The 21,775-nt window shown below is 47.2% G+C and overlaps 1 protein-coding gene across 1 annotated transcript; it reads right to left on the bottom strand.

Moving 5' to 3' along the window:
• Positions 1-6,459: 6,459 nt before the first annotated feature.
• Positions 6,460-13,778, bottom strand: RMI2 (RecQ mediated genome instability 2). The gene is made up of 2 exons (XM_053557823.1): positions 13,466-13,778; positions 6,460-7,898 (listed from the first exon to the last, which is right to left on the bottom strand). Exons 1-2 carry the CDS (start codon positions 13,761-13,763, stop codon positions 7,750-7,752), a joined length of 447 nt encoding a protein of 148 aa, XP_053413798.1. The 5' UTR covers positions 13,764-13,778; the 3' UTR covers positions 6,460-7,749.
• Between the last annotated feature and the right edge of the window lie 7,997 nt (positions 13,779-21,775).

Here is a 21,775-nt window from a genome sequence, read left to right as displayed (position 1 = left end):
TTTTTTTGTTTTTATTTTTGCTTAGCAGGCCCAGGCTGGGTTTGAAGCTCCAGAGCATGTGGCCGGCATCCTAACCACTGAGCAATAGGCGCCCAACCGAGGACTCACTTTTATATCATTACCTCAAGATACTCAGCACCAAACACTCTCTAGGACATCCAGGAGGTGGGTTAGCAAAGATCCTTCATCCTTTGTTTCTTCTCCTTTGCAGGAGGCTAGGGGATGAGGCCCTCTTCAGTACTCAATCAGTGCTGCAGGCAGCCCTGCGCCCTCCAGCTGCCCAGGTGCCTCCAGGGTGGGAGCTGCAGAGCCTGGCTTACTCTGAAAATAACTTGGAGAGTTTTCTAAAACCTTAGCTTTTACCACACCCCATTCACATGCCTTCTAACTAAAGATATGGGTAGACACAAGTTAAAACAGCCCACGTGGAGCTAATAATCAGTCTGACTTCCCACAAGAGAGTCCGCCCAGCAGTGAGCAGGCTGGGCCATTGCTCCGGGACAGCTGGCAAGGTGGGGCTTGACTCTGTCTGGCTCACTAGAGTGAGCACCACCGACTGGGTGAGAACTTCTGGCTCTGCCTTTTTTCTTGAGCTAATAGGACACAGAGCGAGGTACTGATAAACCTTTCTGAGAAACTCTTTTCCTTTTCCAATCTGACAGGAGCGTTTCTGGGTGGGGCGCCTCATTGTTTTTCCTTTAGCTTTCTCATGTCATGGTGCAGATCCCCTGGGTCAGTGACAGACTAGACTGCACCCCCTCGGGTTGCCGCCCACTGAATCTTGGGAGCAGAGGACTTGCTTCGTGAGTTTCACAGGTTTGCAGGTGGAGTGGAATTGTGCTCAGGATGGATTATACCCAGAACCTCCCCCATACCAGATTTAGGACTTGATGCTGGAATGGGATCAGAATCTTGGAGCAATGTTAATGTATTCTGCATTTAGAGTAGACACACATCTTTGGGGGCTAGAGGGCAGACTAGGATAGGCAGAATGGTCACCACCCCCGTACAGCTCTCCATGCTCTGGTCCCCAGAACCTGTGAACCTATGTTACCTTATTTAGCACAAGGGACCTTACAGGTGTGATTAAATTAAGGGCCTGGAGATGGGGAGGTCAGCCTGGATGCCAGGTCAGCCCAATCTAATCACACAAATTCTTAAAAGCAGAGAACTCTCTTGGGCTTAAACAGGAGAAAGGCAGGAAGGGAGGTCACAGAAGGTGCGTGGAGCAGGGACCCATGTGTCTCGTTCACTGCAGAGCTCAGTCACTGCTGGTGACAGAAAGGCCAATGCAGTGAACATTTTTTTGTGTGTGTTATTATATTTTCTTTTTTTTTTTAGTTTTTGAGACACAGTCTCACTATGTTGCCCTGGGTAGAGTACCGTGCTGTCATAGTTCACAGCAACCTCAAACTCTTTTTTCTTTTGTTTTGAGACACAGTCTCACTTTCTTGTCCTCAGCAGAGTGCTGTGGTGTCATAGCTCACAGCAACCTCAAATTCTTCGGCTCAAGCAATCCTCTTGCCTCAGGCTCCCAAACAGCTGGGACTACAGGTGCCCGCCACAGCGCCCGGCTATTTTTAAAGACAAAGTCTCACTCTGGCTCAGGCTGGTGTCGAACCCATGAGTTCAGGCAATTCACCCGCCTTGGACTCCCAAGTGCTAGGATTATAGGGTGTGAGCCACCATGCCCAGCCCAGCAACCTCCAACTCTTGGACTGAAGTGATTCTCTTGCCTCAGCCTCCTGAGTAGCTAGGACTATAGGTGCCCTCCACAACACCCGGCTATGAAGTGAACATTTTTAAAACCTCCTTTCAGACGTCCCTGGAGCCTGTCAGCAGCCACGTGGACAAGTTATATAACCTCTCTGATGTCAACTCACCCCTTTCCTACAGACACCAAAACCAAGACTCAAAGAGGTGAAATAACTTGCCCAGGGTCATCCAGTTAACAAACAGGGGGGCTGAGGTTCAAAAGCAGGCCCATCAGAGCCCATTTGGCTGCCAAATCCAACACCATCTCCCCCACTCGGTGGACAGCTGCTGTTTTATTCCTTTGCTTCATTCTGATGCCATTCTGTCAACCTTTTCTGATGGCTCAGAGCAGCCAAGTTGCCTAGAACAGGCCAGCAGGGGGTGCTAGCGCTCCTGTAAAGACCACCTGCTCCCAGAGCTGCCCAAAGAGCCATCTCAGTCAAGAATCAAAGTCCTAAAAAAAAAAAAAAAGAATCAAAGTCCTGTCCATCAGCAAAAAACAGAGCATCCCTAACAACAAGGGGCAGCTACCGGTTCAGACCCATCTCTGGACAAAGGACTTCATCTCTGTGGCTGCAGCTTCCATATCTGTGAAAGGGGTGGGTTGGAGGAGAGAATACACCTCCCAGGGGTATTGACAGAGTAAACCGCGGGAGGGGCGCTTTTAGCACAGAACTTAGTTGAATTTGCATTCTTTATCAGGAGACCTTTAATGGTTCTCCTAGGATTGTGATTTCAAACCACATGAGTCCTTTTCGGGACTTGGCTGTCTTACTTCTTTTCCTCTACCCTTTTATGACTTTGCCCTGCCTTCCTTCTGTACTTCAGAGCACCCCCAAACACTCCTGTCAGACCCTCCAGCTGTGATGCCCTTATAAACTACACAGGGATGTCCAGTTCAAAAGGCCCTCTTGGGGAAAGCCTTTTGCTAGAAAGGGGTTCTTTTCACGTGAAAACTGTTGTGATCCGAGTCAAAATCAGGGATATCGTGTCTTTGCCTGTATATTTTTTCCATCTTCCAGCCTAAACACCAGCCAGTCCTAACTTTACTGAGGGCAAGGCCTCATGCTGGGCAGAGATACATAAGGTACAACCACTATAAGCAGCTCCTGTGGGGACAGAGATCCCAACAGACAATTTCAGAGGCACTCAGAGGTCTGCCCGCAGGAGGGCCATCCAAACCAGTTCCCGAGAACCCACCAGGCACCATCCTATGAAGACGGAATTATCTCTACTTCACAGACCGACCTCCAAGCCAGACAAGTGAGAGGGATGAGAACCTAAGCAGGCATGGGCTCCACTCCGTGTACTAAACGTAGGTCATTATGGCCAAAAATGCATTTTTCCCCTTATCCTTGCAACAGGAAACTGCTCAGTAAGTCTGGATTGTGGCCTGAGTTTTAGCAACACTAGCTCTGGCCCATTTGGCAGCCCCAAAGATCTCAGGGTTTTGACCCTTAGAATATGAAGGCAACTCTACACACAGCATCTCTTTCAAGTTCATTCCCCCTCGACCATTAAGCAAACACAAACGGGTGAGGAGACACAACACTCGGGTTATCCTTTTCCTTGCTGCCTCACCTGATACAGAAGAATTTTTCAGTAAAACATCAGCTTTTACAATAATATGCAAGAGAAAGGATTAGGGAACTTGGCAACCCAAAACCAGCTAAATGAGGGTTTTGCATACATATTTTTTGTAATGTAAAGCAGTTCCAAGAAAAGTGAAGTCACAGTCTAGGCTGCTTATTTTCAGTTCTTAGAAAAGAGCCTATTTCAAAAGGGAAGCTGCTTTCTGCTCAAGCACACAAGCCTGCATTGTCTGGCGAGGGGCGCTCGCTGATAAAATGACTTAGATTTGGCACCAGGAAACTAAAACCTCCCAGATACGTTTTCCTTCGGTGATGTCAAGGAGGAAATACTAGCTGAAACAGTGAAAGTTATTAATATTCAGAGAACCCACACAGCAGCCTCCTTCTCCTCCCCCTCCCCAGGGAGGTTTTTTGCCCAGGCAATAATGTCAGCTCAACCAGCATTTTCCAGTCGGGTATTATTTACCAGAAGTTAGGTGAGGACAAACTGGGCAGTGTGGCTCCCTTTTCTAGCAGAAAAGTAGGTTTCCGATAGGGGGAGCTGTGGTAGGGCAGATTTCAGGTAAAGATCTCTGGAGTCTACCACACACCAAGCCCAAGGGCTACTATTGGCTACCCTATAGCTAAAAATTCTGAAACAGATATCCCGCGGTCTGCACCAAAATTAAATTTCAATGCCATCAAAAGCAACGGATCAACCGTCTCAGCCAGAGAAAGAGCCCGAGACATGCTGACTAAATGGAATGTGTCCTGGAATGGAACAGAAAAGGGACGTTGGGAAAAAACTAAGAAATGTGAACAAAGTATAGACTTGGATTAATGATAAAATCTCAACATTGGTTCATTAGTTGTAATAAATGTACCATACTAATAGTAGATGGTAATAACAGGGGAAGCTGGGTGCATGTATAGAGGAACTCTCTGTACTATCTTTGCGATTTTTCTGTGTGTGTGTTTTAAAAGCAATTGATGGACGTGAGCAAGAACTTAACTGTTCCTCTCCCTAGCAACAAGAATTTGGTGCCCACCATGTGCCAGGTACTATGTAAAAGTGATTTACACATATTTTCATTTATTCCTACCATCAGTGCTATAAACTGATTATAATTTGCATTTTATAGGTTAAGAAACTGAAGAACAGAGAGGGGAGGTAACTTGCTTATCGGTACACAGCAAGTTTAGTGACAGACCAAGGGCTCAAATTCAGGGCTATAGGGCTGCAAAGCTCCTGTTTAAGCTTAACAATGTTGCCTGAAAAGCCCCCAAGTGTGAACATAACTAGCTTCATGTGGGCAACCATAACAATGAACTTTCCAATCTGCCCCACTTTAAAAAGAAAATGCTGTGTTTAAAAACAATGACAAAGGCTTGACGCTCATACTTTGGTGAGTAGGGTGCCGGCCACGTACACCGAGGCTGGCAGGTTCGAGCCCAGCCTGGGCCTGCTAAACAATAACTGCAACCAAAAAATAGCCAGGCGTTGTGGTGGTGCCTGTAGTCCCAGCTACTCGGGAGGCTGAGGCAAAAGAATCGCTTAAGCCTAGTGTGTGTCACACTTTTTGGGGGCAAGACATGATTGCAAGAGGGACTTTACCTAACAATTGCAATCAGTGTAACTGGCTTATTGTACCCTCAATGAATCCCCAACAATAAAAAACAAAAAAAAAAAAGAATCGCTTAAGCCCAAGAGTTTGAGGTTGCTGTGAGGTGTGATGCCACAGCATTCTACTGAGGGTGACACAGTGAGCCTCTGTCGGGGTGGGGGGAACAATGACAATATCAAATGCTGGCAAGAGTGCTGAGCAAAAGGAATTCTAAATCGTGGCTTGTGAAAATGCAAAATGATATAGCCACTTTGGAAGGAGACTGGCAATTTCTTACCAGGCTAACTGTCGGCTACACTTTTAAGCGTATATTCCAATGGGTTGAAAATTTATGCCCAGGTTTAGCGCCTGTAGCTCAGAGAGTAGGGTGCCACCACATACACTGAGGCTGGTGGGTTTGAGCCCAGTCCGGGCCTGCTAAACGACGACAACTGCAACCAAAAAAAAAAAAAAAAAAAAAAAGCCAGGCGCTGTGGCGGTGCCTGTAGTCCCCAGCTACTCGGGAGGCTGAGGCAAGAGAAATGCTTCAGCCCAAGAGTTTGCAAGAGTTTGAGGTTGCTGTGAGCTGTGACACCATAGCACTCTACTGAGGCAACATAGTGAGACTTTGTCTCAAAAAAAATAATAAAATAAAATAAACAACTTATGCCCAAACAAAACCTGTACATGAATGTTTATAGCCACTCTATTCATTATCATCAAAGACTAGCATCAAACAAGATGTCCTTTGATAGGTGAATTAGATAAATTATGGTACATCTATATAGTGGAACATTATTTAGTGATAAAAAGAAATGAGCTATCAAGCTGCTGAAGACCTGGAGGAAACAAATGCATATTAAGTGAAAGAAGCCAGTCTGAAAGAAATTTCACACTGAATAATCCAACTATTATTGTGCATGACAGTCTGGAAAAGGCAAAACTATAGAGATGGTAAAAGGATGAGTGGTGGCCAGGTTTGGGGGAGGAGTAGACGCAGGATCCCAGAGGGTTTTTAGGGCAAACTATTCTGTAACAGTGCATACGTGTCATCATATGTCTGGTAAATCCTACAGAAATGTGTGATACCAAGAGCCACGAACTTTAGTGAGTAAGAATGTTATCAGTATTCTCTTATCCACTGTAATAAAGGTATCACACCTATGTAAGATGGTAATGATAGGGGAGGGGGGTGAGTGTGGAGTGCACAGGAATTCTCTGTACTCTGTTTAATTTTTCTGCAAACCTAAACTGCTATAAAAAATAAAGTCTATTTTGGCTCACACCTGTAATCCTAGCACTCTGGGAGGCCGAGGTGGGTGGATTGCCTAAGCTCATGAGTTTGAGACCAACCTGAGCAAAAGCAAGATACTGACTCTACTAAATATAGAAAAACTGAGGTAAGACGATCACTGGAGCCCAAGAGTTGGAGGTTGCTGTGAGCTGTGATGCCACAGCACTCTACCCAGGGTGACAGCTTGAGACTGTCTCAAAAAAAAAAGTATATTTAAAAAAAAAACATGTAGCATATGAAACAATTTATTAGAATTGTTGGAATATCATTCATCCAGGCAAAACTGTACAGCAATGTCAGGACATGATCTGACTCAGAGATTTACAATCTAAAGGAAAATCAGGCATAAGGCAGACTGCAGAAACCCAACATTCCATGAAGCATGACAAAAAGTCATTCCACAGAAAAAGATGCAAGAGCTCCAAGCAGGAGGCTGTTCCCTTGTGGTATCTGGCCAAAAGTTATGAGGTAGAAGTTTAGCTAAGCCCTGAAAGTTGTTCTCAACCTTGATTTTTTTTTTTTTGCACTTTTTGGCCAGGGCTGGGTTTGAACCCACCACCTCTGGCATATGGGGCCGGTGCCCTACCCCTTTGAGCCACAGGTGCCGCCCTCAACCTTGATTTTTTAATTTTATCAAGAAAATCTGGGCGGCGCCTATGGCTCAGTGGGTGGGATGCCAGCCCCATATACCAAGGGTGGCGGGTTCGAACCCAGCCTCGGCCAAACTGCAACAAAAAAAACAGCCGGGTGTTGTGGCGGGTGCCTGTGTTCCCAGCTACTTGGGAGGCTGAGGCAAGAGAATCGCCTAAGCCCAAGAGCTGGAGGTTGCTGTTAGCTGTGACGCCATAGCACTCCACCAAGGGCAATAAAGTGAGACTCTATCTCTAAAAAAATCTGAAAACGGCTTAACATCTCTGAGAGAAAGAAGGTGTCAACTTCCCTACTGAGAGAAATGGACTTTAAGTGTCTGAGCAGCGTCCATAGCAGAAAGGGAGCTGTGTCCTTGAGGGCTGCTGCGCTTGGCATTAGGAAATGCCATTTGACTTGCAAACTGGATGTGGCAGTTGTTGACAAGGACAACAAGGAGCCATGTCGTCATTCCTGCCCATAACCATACTTTAATCACCACAGGCAATGACTGAGATTCAAATTTTGCCTCAGAACAGACATGTAGCAGTAATGGAAAAAGTATCATCACTCAGAAAATTTGGAAAATGCAACATGAGATTTCTGAGCGCTTCAGAGAGAGAATTAACACACACAAACCAGGAAAAAAATGAAAACAAACACAGAATCTGCTTCTCATCAGCAAGCACAGTCACAGCGGGGCAGCGGAGGCTGTGTGAACTGGAGAACCAGGAATTAAAAACTCCTACATCTAGACTCCTTGGTCACCAAAGCAAAGGTCTCAGAGAAACTTTTGAGAAACGCATACTGAACAAAGTCCATGAAATCCACGAAGTTGTAAGAACCTAAATCTTGTTCCATGAATTTCAGAAATTTTTAAGGACAGTTCTGACATCATCTACGGAATACTCCTGTGTAAATCTTCCACTTCCAGTGCCCACATTCTTTCATGGATGGGATTATCAGAAAGATCTGTCATCTTCACCGCCAGAAGGCACGGTTCAGGGCTGCAGGCTAGCACCACTCCCATTACCATCACATACTTTCCTGGAAAAAGAAGAAAAGCTGTAGCAATACTGTGTTAACAAAGGGGGCGGAGGTGGGGAGGTGAAGAGCAAACAGATCCAGTCCTTCAGAGGGTTTAACTCAGTCAGAGACAGGAAAACATTCAGATAGTCGGTATCAAAATGCCAGGCAGTCAGAGATCAGGACATATATTAATTATAAGTTTAACATTTAACCTGGAGGATGACATCTGTATCTTCTTTGGTTTCTGTTTTTAATATGTTAATATTAACATATTTAATATGTTAAATGAAATCATCATGGACTTGGGCGGTGCCTGTGGCACAGTGAGTAGGGTGCCGGCCCCACATACCGAGGGTGGCGGGTTCAAGCCCGGACCCGGCCAAACTGCAACAAAAAATAGCTGAGCGTTGTGGCGGGCGCCTGTAGTCCCAGCTACTCGGGAGGCTGAGGCAAGAGAATCACCTTAGCCCAGGAGTTGGAGGTTGCTGTGAGCTGTGATGCAACAGTACTCTACCAAGGGCGATCAAGTGAGACTCTATCTCTTAAAAAAAAAAAAGAAATCAGGGCGGCATCTGTGGCTCAAAAGGAGTAGGGTGCCGGCCCCATATGCCGGAGGTGGTGGGTTCAAACCCAGCCCTGGCCAAAAGCTGCAAAAAGAAAAGAAAAAAGAAATCATCATGAACAAACTCATCCAATGGAAGAGACTCTCACATTGGAGTATGAGTTACAATTAGGTTGTTCTAATGGCCTGGGCAGAAAACCCAGGCTTTTCTCTAATCCTGTTCCTTATTCAATGCTACAGAGTTATGTGACTGGTCTCTGTACCCAGGACAGGGCCTCTTTCTGCATAGACACATCCAGACTGCCCCAAAGCAAATCCAATTCTCATTGTTGCCAAAATAGCTGGCAGGCAACATCCCCAGGCCCCCCACTGTGCCAGACGCCCAGGACTTACCCCTGCCACCTCCAGCTTTATTTTGACCACTGTCAGGCAGACGCAAGCAAATCCACAGAAGGGCAGGCTGCCACCAGGATGATCTAATGACACATTAGCTGAGATTCTCTTCCCACTCCCTTGGGGAAGTGGTTCTCTCCTTGAAAGCAAAGCTTGGCCAGTTCTAATCACATAAAACTTGATTGTATAAAAGAAAACTCCAAATGCTGCAGGAAGGGCAGGCACGCTGCCAGCCCCTGCTGCCTGCCCCAGCTAGGCCACTTTAATTACACTGCATGTAGGGCCAAGGCTTTGAATGAAGGAGGTCAGGCAAGCCTGAACCCTGACCGTTGGGTGTTCAGCCCCAGGCTGAACTCAGGGTTTACTCAGTGTCTCTGAACTCATCTCTGGATTCTACTTGAGCCCCTTAGTGACAGAGACTAGGTCTAAAAATGTACTTGCCAGCCCTCTGAACTGTCTTAAAGTGCTGGAGATGGAGCCCTCAGAAACAGAATGACTGGGCTGGGTGCACTGGCTCACATCTGTAATCCCAGCATTCTGGGAGGTTGAGACAGAAGGACTGCCTGAGCTCAGAAGTTGGAGATCAGCCTGATCAAGAGTGAGACCCTGTCTCTATTAAAAAAAGAAAAATTGGAGCGGCGCCTGTGGCTCAAGGAGTAGGGCGCCGGTCCCATATGCCGGAGGTGGCAGGTTCAAACCCAGCCCTGGCCAAAAACCACAAAAAAAAAAAAAAAAAATTGGTGGCGCCTGTAGCTCAGTGGGTAGGGCGTCTGCCATGTACACCGAGGCTGGAGGGTTCAAACCCAGCGGGGCCAGCTAAAATCAACAATAACAACTGCAACCAAAGAACAGCTGGGTGTTGTGGCGGGGTGCCTATAGTCCCAGCGCTTGGGAGGCTGAGGCAAGAGAATCACTTAAGCCCAAGAGTTTAAGGTTGCTGTGAGCTGTGATGCCACAGTGCTCTACTGAGGGTGACATAGTGAGACTCTGTCTCTAAAAATAAAAATAGAAAAATTAGGGCGGCACCTGTGGCTCAACGGAGTAGGGCACCGGCCCCATATGCCTGAGATAGCGGGTTCAAACCCAGCCCTGGCCAAAAACTGCAAAAGAAAAATTAGCCATGCGCTGTGGCTGAGGCAGGAGGATCACTTGATTCCAGGAATATGAGATTGCTGTGAGCTAGCCTGATGCCATAGCACTCTAGCCTGGGTCAACAGTGAGACTCTGTCTCAAAAAACAACCAAAAAAACCAGAATGACTACAGCGGTGCCTGTAGTTCAATAGGCAGGGCGCCAGCCACTTACACCAAGGGTGGCAGGTTTGAATCTGACCCAGGACAGCTAAAAAAACAAAAACAAAAACAAAAAAAAAGACAACAACAACTGTAACAAAAAAATAGCAGGGCATTGTGGCGTGTGCCTGTAGTCTCAGCTACTTGGGAGGCTGATGCAAGAGAGTCTCTTAAGCCCAAGAGTTTGAGGTTGCTGTGAGCTGTAATGCCAGTCTCCTGCCAGCATTGTCCTCAAACCCATCCCCAACCCACTGCTGCAGCAATGTTCTCAAATCCAGCTCCAGAACCTGGGCTATCATGGAGAGCCTGGGTGTTCAGTTTTTCTGCTCCCCCTGCAGACTAGGAGCAACTCCAGGGCAGGAAGAGTTTCTGACTCAACTCTGCACCTGGGGTTTATGGAAACAAACTCTTGGATATTCCAGAGAAGGAAGTAGGGGAGGAACAGCACTGTTGCACTGGCATGGTGAGTAGAGTCCCAAGGCCAGTCAGGATGGGACCCTCCTACCTTTCACCACTGCCCTACATGCTGTCCCGCGCTCCCCCAGAGGCACTGGGCTCTCTCACCTCCAAACCTTTGCACACGCTGTTCCAGGAAGCTCTGTATTGTCTTCCCACAGCACGTGGACCTAATGTGCCCAACTGTCCCAGTTTTAACATGGGAAGTCCCACATCCCGGGACCCTGAAGTCCCAGGCAACCCAGAAGCACTGGTCCCACAGGTAACTCTTACACATCTTTCAGGGCTGCCTCTTCAAGAAAGCCTTTCCCTGACCGCACAAGCCTGCATCAGCTGTCCCTCCTTTGAGTTGCCACACCTTCTGTTCATGCCTGCCATATTATTTGAGTGTCAGTAGCCTGCTTACTTCCTAGGCTTTCCATCTGGAAGCAGTGACTCAGCTGTGTCAAGCAAGAGTTGGTATTAAATAGCAAGAAAAATTACATGGCCCTTGCTTGGGGGCCTTCAGGCCAGTGGGTGTGTCAGACAGATTCACTGATGCCCGTTTATTCAAACACTGAAGTACCTACTGGGTATTAGGCTTATGCTGGGGTTGGGACCTGATGTGAGAGACTGCGCAAGCCTGCCATCAAGGGGCTTTTCCTGGGGACCAAGATACCAAGCAGCATGGGTTATGAGTTAGACTAATGCTAAAGCCAACAGTTAGCAAACTTTTTCTGCAAAGGGCCAGATAGTAAATATTTTAGGCTTTTCAGGACATAAGGTCTCTGTTGCAACTACTCAACTCTGCAGATGTAGCGAAACAGCAGTCTTGGATGTTATGTAAGATGAGTTCCCATAAAACTTTCCTATGAACACTGACATCTGAATGTCATATGATTTTTCACATATGATTTTTTTCAACTATTAAAAAACATAAAATGGGGGTGGCACATGTGGCTCAAAGGAGTAGGGCCCCGGTCCCATATGCCGGAGGTGGCGGGTTCAAACCTAGCCTTGGCCAAAAACTGCAAAAAAATAAAATAATAAAATAAATTATTAAAAAAAAAACAAAAAAAAAAACGTAGAATGGTTGGGCACAACCTCACGCCTGTAATCCTAGAACTCTGGGAGGCTGCGATGAGAATTCAGGAGTTCAAGATCAGCCTCAGCAAAAGCGAGACCCCATCTCTACAAAAAATAGAAAAATTAGCTGGGTGATGTGTGTGTTGGGGGGAAACCTATGGTCCCAGCTACTTGGAACGCTGACACAGGGAGATTGCTTAAACCCAGGAGTTTGAGGCTGTTATGAGCTAGGGAGATGCCATAGCACTCTAGCTGAGGGCAATAGTGAGACTGTCTCAAAAAATTAAAATAAAGGCTCAGCGCCTGTGGCTCAAGCGGCTAAGGTGCCAGCCACATACACCTGAGCTGGCGGGTTCAAATCCACCCTGGGCCTGCTCAGGCATTGTGGTGGGCACCTGTAGTCCCAGCTACTTGGGAGGCGGAGGCAGGAGAATCGCTTGAGCCCAGAAGTTGGAGATTGCTGTGAACTATGATGCCATGGCACTCTACCCAGGGTGACAGTTTGAGGCTCTGTCTCAAAAAAAAAGTAAAAACTGTGTTTAGTTTGCAAAACATGTGAAAAGTGGTGGCAGCCTGCTGTTTGGCAACCCTGGAGCCAAGGGCAGAGGCTGAGGGGGAAGGGAGCAGGAGCAAGTTACAGTAAATATCAAGAGTCACAACTTTTTGAACCCTTACAGATTGTTTAGTTATTCAAACTATACAACATAAGGATTTATTAGCCTCTTTTAAAAAGGATTAGAGAGCCAGAATGGTTAAGATACATGCCAGGCAGCTCATCTGGGAAGAGATGAAGCCAGGAACTCAACTTAGATCTGAGTCCAGAGCAGCCCAGGCAGGACCAGCCAGTCCAGGACAGGCTGTGGACCCATCTGCCTTTAATTAGAATCCAAGACTCTCTGAGCAAGAAGGGCTCTTAAAAGGAAGTGACTCTGGCCTGATTTCACAGGAGAGGGAGACAAGAAGAGGAGAAGCCCACTGATCCTTCAGAAATCCTCAGCCTCCCTGGACCACACTATCCTTTGGGAAATCTGTTGCCAGTCTAACCCCTGCCAGGAGCCCAGTGTCACAGATGGGACCTGATGTCCGCCACATGCTCAAATGACATCCAGTGAATGAGGGAGAAGAGATCCTGGGTGCCCAATTCCTGTCACCCAAACAAAAGGCTCTTAGAGCCCTGTGTGCCAGGCACTGGGCCAGACACGGATGCAGTTGTCAGAACCACACCGTTCCAGTGGCTCAGTCTGGTCCAGTGTTTCGAAGTGTGGTCCCCAGACCAGCAGCATCAGCATCGCCTGACAGCTGGTCAAAAAGCACATTTTCAGGCCCACCAGAACCAAGTGACTCAGAAGCTCTGCCTGAGGGTGGAGCCCAGCCATCTGAGCATCCAGCAGCCCTCCGGGTGAGTCTGATGCACCTCCAGTTTGAAGAGGCAAACATCAGTGACCAGCAGTTCACTACAGCCGAAGACAGCTCCATGAAGGAGAGGTACAGGAGGGTCCCCCTGTTCCTAGGGATTGGAGTGTTTCCCGCAGAAAGGTACCTTTGAGTAGAGACGGTAAGGACTAGAAGTTTCGTAGTACAGTGTTTCCCAAAACTTGACAGAGAAAGGAATATCACCTGTGGGGAGGGGCCATGTGCCAAAAAGCACTGTATTTTTAAACGAGCAGCAAGTCATGCTTATCGTCAGGAAGCCTGACTGAAAGAAGTAAGGGTAGTGTGGCGGGAGGCGAGTGCAAAGGCCCGGAGTGGGACAACCCCAACCCGGCAATTTCGCTGCGCAGAGAGAAAAGAGAGCCTCAACTGAGGTTCTGGTGTTACCTGGGGTGACGCAGGGCCGCCCGCGGGGCACCCGCTCCAGGCCGCGCACGGAGAAGGCCCCGCTCGGGTCCCACAGCCGGGCCTCTCCGTCGCCCGTTGCCACCACCGTGCCTTGCATCCACACGGCCACCAGCTCCAGCGGTCTGCGGCCCGCTGCCGCCCGCGACAGCTGCCACGCGCCCGGGCCACCTTCTGTGTCGCGCCGCAGCTGCTCCGCCAGCACCTTCAGCGGCGGCGACCGCGGCAACCGCACGGCCGCTGAGCCACCACTGGAAAACGAGTCCGCAGCTGCAGCCATTCTGTCCTACCGCAGTTTTCACAATTTGATAGGCAGCGAGGCCCGGCTCGGAGCCACCAATCAGAAGCGCTCTGGCAGAGCCGACTAATCGTCAGCCTCAGGAGGCGGGATCGTCGGGGCGAGCGGCCTCTCTAGCCACTAGGAGTGCGCATGCGTACATCAAAGAAAACGGCGGCAAATTAGAAATGAATGGATGAAATTAATCATTGATAAATGGGAAAAAATAAGTGAAGGCTGGGAGGTAAGGCACTCCTTCCTTCAACGTATCTCAAAATTTGATGTGCATGCAAATTACCTGGAGAAGATGATTATTCATCTTTACCTTGCTTTACAGTACTCCGAGGTTAGTAAATAACTGAAATAGGAGGCTCATTTTTATGGGGAATGATCAAGAGCGCCGGCCACGTACACCGAGGCTGGCGGGCAAATATAACAACAACAACAAAAATAGCCGGGCGTGGTGCCAGGCGCCTGTAGTCCCACCTACGTGGGAGGCTGAGAATCGCCTAAGCCCAGGAGTTGGAGGTTGCTGTGAGCTGTGATGACACAGCACTCTACCGAGGGCGACAAAATGAGACTCTGTCTCCCAATAAATAAATAAATAAATAAATAAAAGTTTAATACTTGGTATATACTGATAACATTTGTTATCTTGTATATTATATCTCATATCTCTTGTATTTGCAGTAATCAAACATGACTTGAGCATTACAATTTTATTTTGTTTTTTTTTGAGACAGAGCCTTAAGCTGTCACCCTGAGTAGAGTGCTGTGGCATCACAGCTCACAGCAACCTCCAACTCCTGGGCTCAAGCAATTCTCTTGCCTCTGCCTCCCAAGTAGCTGGGACTACAGGCGCCTGCCACAACACCTGGCTATTTATTGGTTGCAGCTGTCGTTGTTTGGCAACGAATCCAGCCTGGAGCTGGATTCTAACTGGTCAGCTCAGGTGTATGTAGCTAGAGTCTTAGCCACTTGAGCCACAGACGCCGAGCCAGCATTACAATTTTAATGCATTTTTGCCTTTCTGTATATTCTGTATATAAAAATGTATATACTTTTTGGGCACTCTTCATATATGTGTGTATATTTATATACTATATATAAATATTGTTTTGCATATTATTTTCCCTTAATAACAAACATCTTTCCATATCAAATACCCATCTGCTTCCTCTTGAATGACTGCATAATATTCTATTTGTCTCATCACATATTTAACTGATATCCTACAGTTCGACAATAAGGCAATTTCACTTTATAAATATCACTACTGTGAATCAAGTGAAAGCCAAATCTTTGTACACATCTTTCAGATAAAATTCCTGGAAACTGTTTACTAAGAATCGGATGTCCCCAGTCAGCAAAGTCCCAAAATCTTAAATCAGGCATTCCATTAAAGTCAAGATTAGTTTGTTTTTTTTTGAGACAGAGCCTCAAGCTGTCACCCTGGGTAGAGTGATATGGCATCACAGCTCACAGCAACCTCCAACTCCTGGGCTTAAGCAATTCTGTTGCCTCTCAAGAAGCTGGGACCACAGGCACCTGCCACAACACCTGGCTATTTTTTGGTTGCAGTTGTTATTGTTGTTTGGCAGGACCAGGCTGGATTTGAACCCACCAGCACTGGTATATGTGGCTGGTGCCTTAGCTGCTTGAGCCACAGGTGCCGAGCCTCAAGATTAGTTCTTAAGGGAGACTTTGAACTCCAAGTGAAAGGTATAAACAGTTGCCCCCGAGACAGGAGAGAAGTTTAGGTCAGCTTTATTGAAAGGAGAGGGTGACCCATCTGGGCAGTGCAAAGATGGCATCTGTGGGGGCAAATAGGGGGCATTAGAGACCCCTTTTATATGTGACCATGGGGTGTGGGCACATTCCACAGATTGCCTGACAGGTTAGGGTCTTTCAGCAGGAACTTCTCAGGGGCTGGGCTAGTCAGATCCTTTGTGTCTTTGTCTTAGGAGGAGAGAAGTGGGGAGAGGAAAAGGGTTTGTATATGGCTGTGTTAGGCCCCCTAACACCCACAATCTCCTGTAGTACCAGGCATCCAGAAGGTATTCAGCAAAAGTGTAAATTTCATAAAAGAGCTAAGATGTACTAAGCCATGTCCTGTCCAAAAATCTTTGTAGGGAATATCCCATGTACCCCCCAGATCCTGTAAAGAAGACACAGGTGAGGAAACTGAGGTTCACAGAAGCTAGGTGGCTTGCCCACAGCCTCTCTGACAGAAGCCTCTATGAGGTTTCAGCCTCTACACCTCAACCCTGACCTTTAGAGTAAACAGGCTCCTGGGCTGAGAAGGGAGCAGGGACAGTAACCAAGAGGGAATCCAACCCCTCATGAGTGGTGGGTCCTCTCTGGCCTTCCCCAAGGCACCTGAAGACCACAGAAGTAATGGGGAAGGGAGCTAGCATGAAGGTGGAGGCTCCCAGGCTTCTGGTCTGAGCCTGGGAATTCCCCACCTTTCTCTCAGCTTCCAGATCTCCCCCACCTATCTGCTCCCAAGCTGCACAAGTCTGGGCATTTTGGTGCTGGGTTTATAACCTTTTGTTCAGGTAATCCTCACGGCTGGAGTGTGAGCATTCCAGGCAGAGGGAACTGCACATGGAGGGCCCAGAGAGGGGAGAGAGAGCAGGAAGCATTTAGCAAACTGCCAGTATTTCAGAATGGCTGGAGGCAAAGTAGAATGGAGGAGTAGAGATATTTGAGACTGGGCCTACATAACCTCATTTCTTATCACCATTTTACAAAAGGTAAAATTGAGGTCCCAGCCAATGACAGCCTGAGGACACACAGCTAAAGAGAGGTAGAACCAAAACGCAAACCCAAGTCTTACCACAGTGTTAGGGTTATAGGCATGAGCCACCTTGCCTGAACTGTCTTTAACCATAAATACGTGGGTCTGTGTCAATCTTGCCAGTTAGGCCAGGTAACCCTGGTGTAGCAGTGACAAGCTGGCCCTTAGAAATCCATGCTAGAGGAGCTGATCACACCTGGTCAGCGGTGGACACGTAGTAACGTGGGCCCAGTGTTGCCAGACCTGGTTTTTCAAGATACTTTAATGTACAGTCTCCACATTTTAAAGTATATTGGCAACAAATTCAAATATAAAACAAACAAACTAATTTAACACAGACCATGTGCTGAAAGTAATCTGTGAGCTGACTCTGGCCAGTGGGCAGCCAGTATACAATCTCTCTAGAATGTAAGCTCTTCCAGCGCCAGGGTGCTTTGTGTTAACTCCTTGGAACGTGCAGTTCCTTGGAATCTCCTGCAAAATATCCAGAGGCCATAGTGTTTCACCACCTCCACATGTTGCAAAATCGGTGTCTTCAATTACTGTCATGAGCAGACAAGTGGGTTTGTTGACACACGTTGGGTAAACCTCCCCTCTTTGAAGGATTATCCCCCCACCCAATCCTCCACCCTCACTCCTGGGCCTGAAGAAACCAAACCCCTTTTCAGGTCTTCCCAAGCTCTAGCTTTCAATGAGATCAAAGCTACTAGAAGGGAGTCTCCTGCCACCTGCTCCAGTGAGGACAAGGGTTAAGGCAAGAGGAATCATGGGCCCCAGCTTCACACTCACCCAGCCTAATCTCCAGTTCCCAGACAGATAAGGCCAAAAATGCATCTGGTTGCCAGGAACAAAGAACCCAAGTGCCCTAAGAGAAGGTGTTCTGGAAGAGTATCCATACTGACATCTCCATGATAGCAATAGCTGTCCTTAGCTAACCCAGGTGCTTCATGTATAGAGACTCTGTTAGTCCTCATGACAATTGAGACGTAGGTGCTTTCCTTAAACCCAATTTAGAGATGAGGAAATTGAGGCTTGGACAAGTGATGTGTCCTGCCTAAGACCTTGCAGCTAGTTAAGAGGCAGAGCCAGGGACCAATCCCTCCCCCACCCCACCCCCCAGAACAAAGGGTTCCTCTCAGTTGTCTTTCAATAGTCAGGCTTCCCAGGGAATGGGTAGAGGTAGTTCTCAACCTAAAGTTTAACCCTCTATCCTGGATGGTCACCAGGGAATAATTTCCTTGGGATTTTTAAAAAAATTATAAATTTTACGAGAAGACAAATTTTGAACTTTAGTTGATGAAATGCCTGCCAAAGTATGCAAGGGGGCAGTGTATGGATCTCTGCAACTTGCTTTGAAATGCAACACAAAATCACGTGAATTCATGGGTGGACAGAGGGAAGGACAGGGAGATAGAGCTGCCATAAGGTGAGGAGAGTCACCTGTTCATCGTAGGCCCAGGGGCTGACTGCATGAGTTTTCTGATAATATGGTGTCCTTAGATAAGAACAAGTTCCAGGGCACACCACAGCCTTCCTGCATCAGTGTCTGGGGCAGGGAGGAGCTGAATGACTCTGAGGCTCAGCTACTTATTGCTAGGCCCCTCCCTACTTAGTGACAAGGAGGCTTCCTGCTCTCTCATTCATAAACTATCACCAGAAGGTCACTGGACAAACTGCTGCTTCTTGGGTCTGTACCCCTTTTTCTCAATTCCACTCAGGCTCAGGGTGGGACTCAGGGGAGACTGGTGAAGTTATGAGCTTTGATGCATGGTGGGCCAGCCTGCTGTACCAGTGATGATGTCTGCCCTCCCTGCACACTGCTATAGTTCAAATGTTTGTTCCCGGCAACGTCCAGCCTCCCAAAATTTGTACATCCCACTGTAGAATGAATATGGATAACTATAATTTCTTGCCGATTCTTCAAAAGCTAGAATAGAGGATTTTGAATGTTTACAACACAAGGAAATGATAAATGATTGAGGTAATAGATAGGCTGTGATAATTATCCTAATTTGATCATTACACATTATATGTGTGTATCAAAATATAACATCACTATGTATCCCATAAATATGTGTAATTAATGCATGTCAGAGAAAAATAAAAGGGAAAAAACCTGAAAAAAATTACACTAGAAAAGAAAGAAAAAGAAACCTAATTTTCAATGAGAGAGTATTAGGAGGTGAGACCTTTGGGAGGTGATTAGGTCATGAGGATGGAGCCCTCATGAGTGGGATTAGTGCCCTTGTGAAAGAGGCCCCCAGAGTGCTCTTTTGTCCCTTCTACCATGTGAGGACACACTGAGAAGAAACCTATTCTTGACTAGAATGCAAGTCCTCACCAGACTCTGAATCTGCCAGAACTTTGATCTTGCTTAAATAGACTAAGACATGGTGGCCAATCTCCTTTCCACCTTCCTGAAAGAGACTCTAAACACAACCCCCATCTCAGATATGCATGTCCTTCCAGGCTAATAGCAATAGCAATAGCAACTGCTTCTCCCGCAGGCCAGACGTGGAGTCAGCTATATCTCTATCAGCTCATTTTGTCCATAGACTCCTGCTAGGACTTCCACCCTCACGTTATAGGTGAGGAAACTGAAGGTCAAAAAGACACAAAGCCTGCAGCAAACCTCTGTGCTACTGACATAAGTTCAGACATATAGATACATAGAATAGAACTCAGAGTCCAGAAATAAACCCACACATCTATGACCAATTGCTTTTTGACAAACAAGACCATTCACTGAGGAAAGGACAATTGTTCAACAAATGGTGCCAGAACGACAAGCAGAAGAAGGAAGTTGGGCCTCTAATGGACAAAGAGCTAAGTGTCAGTTGAAATTATAAAACACTTAAAGAAAACATGAGAGTAAGTCTTCACAATGTTGGGTATGGCAATGGATTCTCTTTTTTCAGTTTTTGGCCAAGGCCGGGTTTGAACCCACCACCTCCAGTATATGGGGCTGGTGCCCTACTCCTTGAGCCACAGGTGCCACCCTAGCAATGGATTATTTTTTTCTTTGCAGTTTTTGGCCAGAGTTGGGTTTGAACCCGCCACCTCCAGCATGTGGGGCTGGTGCCCTACTCCGTTGAGCCACAGGCGCTGCGGGATTCCTAAGAGAAGACAGCAAGGCTCAGCACCCGTAGCTCAGTGGGTAGGGTGCCAGCCATACTCTGGTGCTGGTGGGTTCAAACCTGGGCTGGGCCAGCTAAACGACAATGACAACTGCAACAAAAAAATAGCCGGGCGTTGTGGTGGGCGCCTGTAGTCCTGGCTACTTGGGAAGCTGAGGAAAGAGAATCACTTAAGCCCAAGAGTTTGAGGTTGCTGTGAGCTGTAACACCATAGCACTCTACCCAGGGTGACAGCTTGAGACTCTGTCTCAAAAAAAAAAAAAAAAAAGACAGCAGAAGCACAAGCCACAAAAGAAAAAAACAAACTGGAGTGGTACCTGTGGCTCAGTGGGTAGGGCGTCAACCCCGTATACTGAGGGTGGTGGATTCGAACCCGGCCCCAGCCAAACTGCAACAAAAAATAATTAGGCGTGACAGGCGCCTGTCGTCCCAGCTACTCAGGAGGCTTGGGAGTTGGAGGTTGCTGTGAGCTGGGATGCTACGGCACTCTACTGAGGGTAATAAAGTGAGACTCTGTCTCTAATTTAAAAAAGAAAGAAAGAAACTGGCCTTTATAAAAATTTAAACCTTTTGTGCAGCAAAGGATATTTTTTTTTCTTTTTTATTGTTGGGGATTCATTCAGGGTACAATAAGCCAGGTTACACTGATTGCAATTGTTAGGCAAAGTCCCTCTTGCAATCATATCTTGCCCCCATAAAGTGTGACACACACCAAGGCCCCACCTCCCTCCCTCCGTCCCTCCTTCTGCTTTTCCTCCCCCCATAACCTTAATTGTCATTAATTGAGCAAAGGACATTATTGAGAAAGTGAAAAGATGACCCACAGAATGGGAGAAAATATTTGCAAATCACGTATCCAGTGAGGGTCTATATACGGAATATCTGAAGAGCACCTGTAGTTCAACAACAAAAGGACAAATAACTCAATTTTAAAATGAGCAAAGGACTTGAATAGACCTTTCTTCAAAGAAGGTATACAAATAGCCAACAAGCACACGAAAAGACGCACAACATTATCAGTCACTAGGGAAGTGTAAAAAAAAGTACACAGCTGGAATCTGAGCCTGGGTGTGTTTGATCCAGAGACCTGAGCTCCTGAGTTAGCTCTTGTTCTCTCCTGACATGTGTTCACACTGTCTGAGGGCCACACAAGGAGCTAGGGCAGAGTCAGACCCTCTGGGGGTGGCATGACAATGGTGGGGTTGAGGATGAGATTCAGTCTTGGCAAAATTCAAAAACCTGATGGCCAACATCCAAAAAAATCCCCAAATAGTCCTGGTCTGTTTGGAGTCCCTGCTGGATCCGAGGACAATGCCTGGCATATTTGTTCAACAAATGAAGGGATGAATGACAAGGTAAAGGCTCCCTGGGAAGTTCCCTGGGAAGCTCACTGCTTTGTAAGTAGGAGTGCAAGGGAGTGTTGCTACAAAGATCCCAGTTATCCCTCAGGAAGTTCTGGAGCTAGAAGAGCACACAGAATTGTCCTACCTGGGGAAAAAGGGAGCCAGGCCTTTGAATTCCACATTGACCAGTCACCGGAGGTGGGCTGCCCCCCAGTGCATACCTAGGGTCATTCCCAGAGACAGAGAGAGAGAGACTCAGCAGGGCCATTGTCAGCCCCCAGCTCTCCCAGCAGCTGGAGAGTGAATGCTTCAGTCTAGAAGGTGGACCCAGGTACATGCCGCAGTCTCCACTAAAGCAGGTGGTTGCTCTCTCCGCCGGCTGCTCATTGTAACTCACCTGCGTTTAGTCACTACCAACGCACATTCATTCATTCATCAAATATGTAATAGGCACCTACCACATCCCAGAAATCATGCTGGACCCTGGGGCTATGGAGGCGTATGAGGCAGAAAGGCAGGAGGAGCCTCTGCCCAAAAGGAGCAACAGTCAAGTGGGAGAAACAGACATAGCAACAGACACAGCAAGATCATACCTCTGCCTGAATCTCCTCCTCTCCCCACCTCATTTCCTCTACTCCAAACCCACTCACCTTCCTGCTGTTCCCCAAACGTGCCTGGCACCTTCCTGTCTCGGGACTTTTGCTCATGCCAACTCTTTGAAATCCTGTGTGCATT

Source organism: Nycticebus coucang, chromosome 12 (assembly GCF_027406575.1).
Source record: "Nycticebus coucang isolate mNycCou1 chromosome 12, mNycCou1.pri, whole genome shotgun sequence".
In the NCBI taxonomy this organism is placed as follows: Eukaryota; Metazoa; Chordata; class Mammalia; order Primates; family Lorisidae; genus Nycticebus; species Nycticebus coucang.
This window is presented reverse-complemented; position numbering and strand designations above follow the sequence as displayed.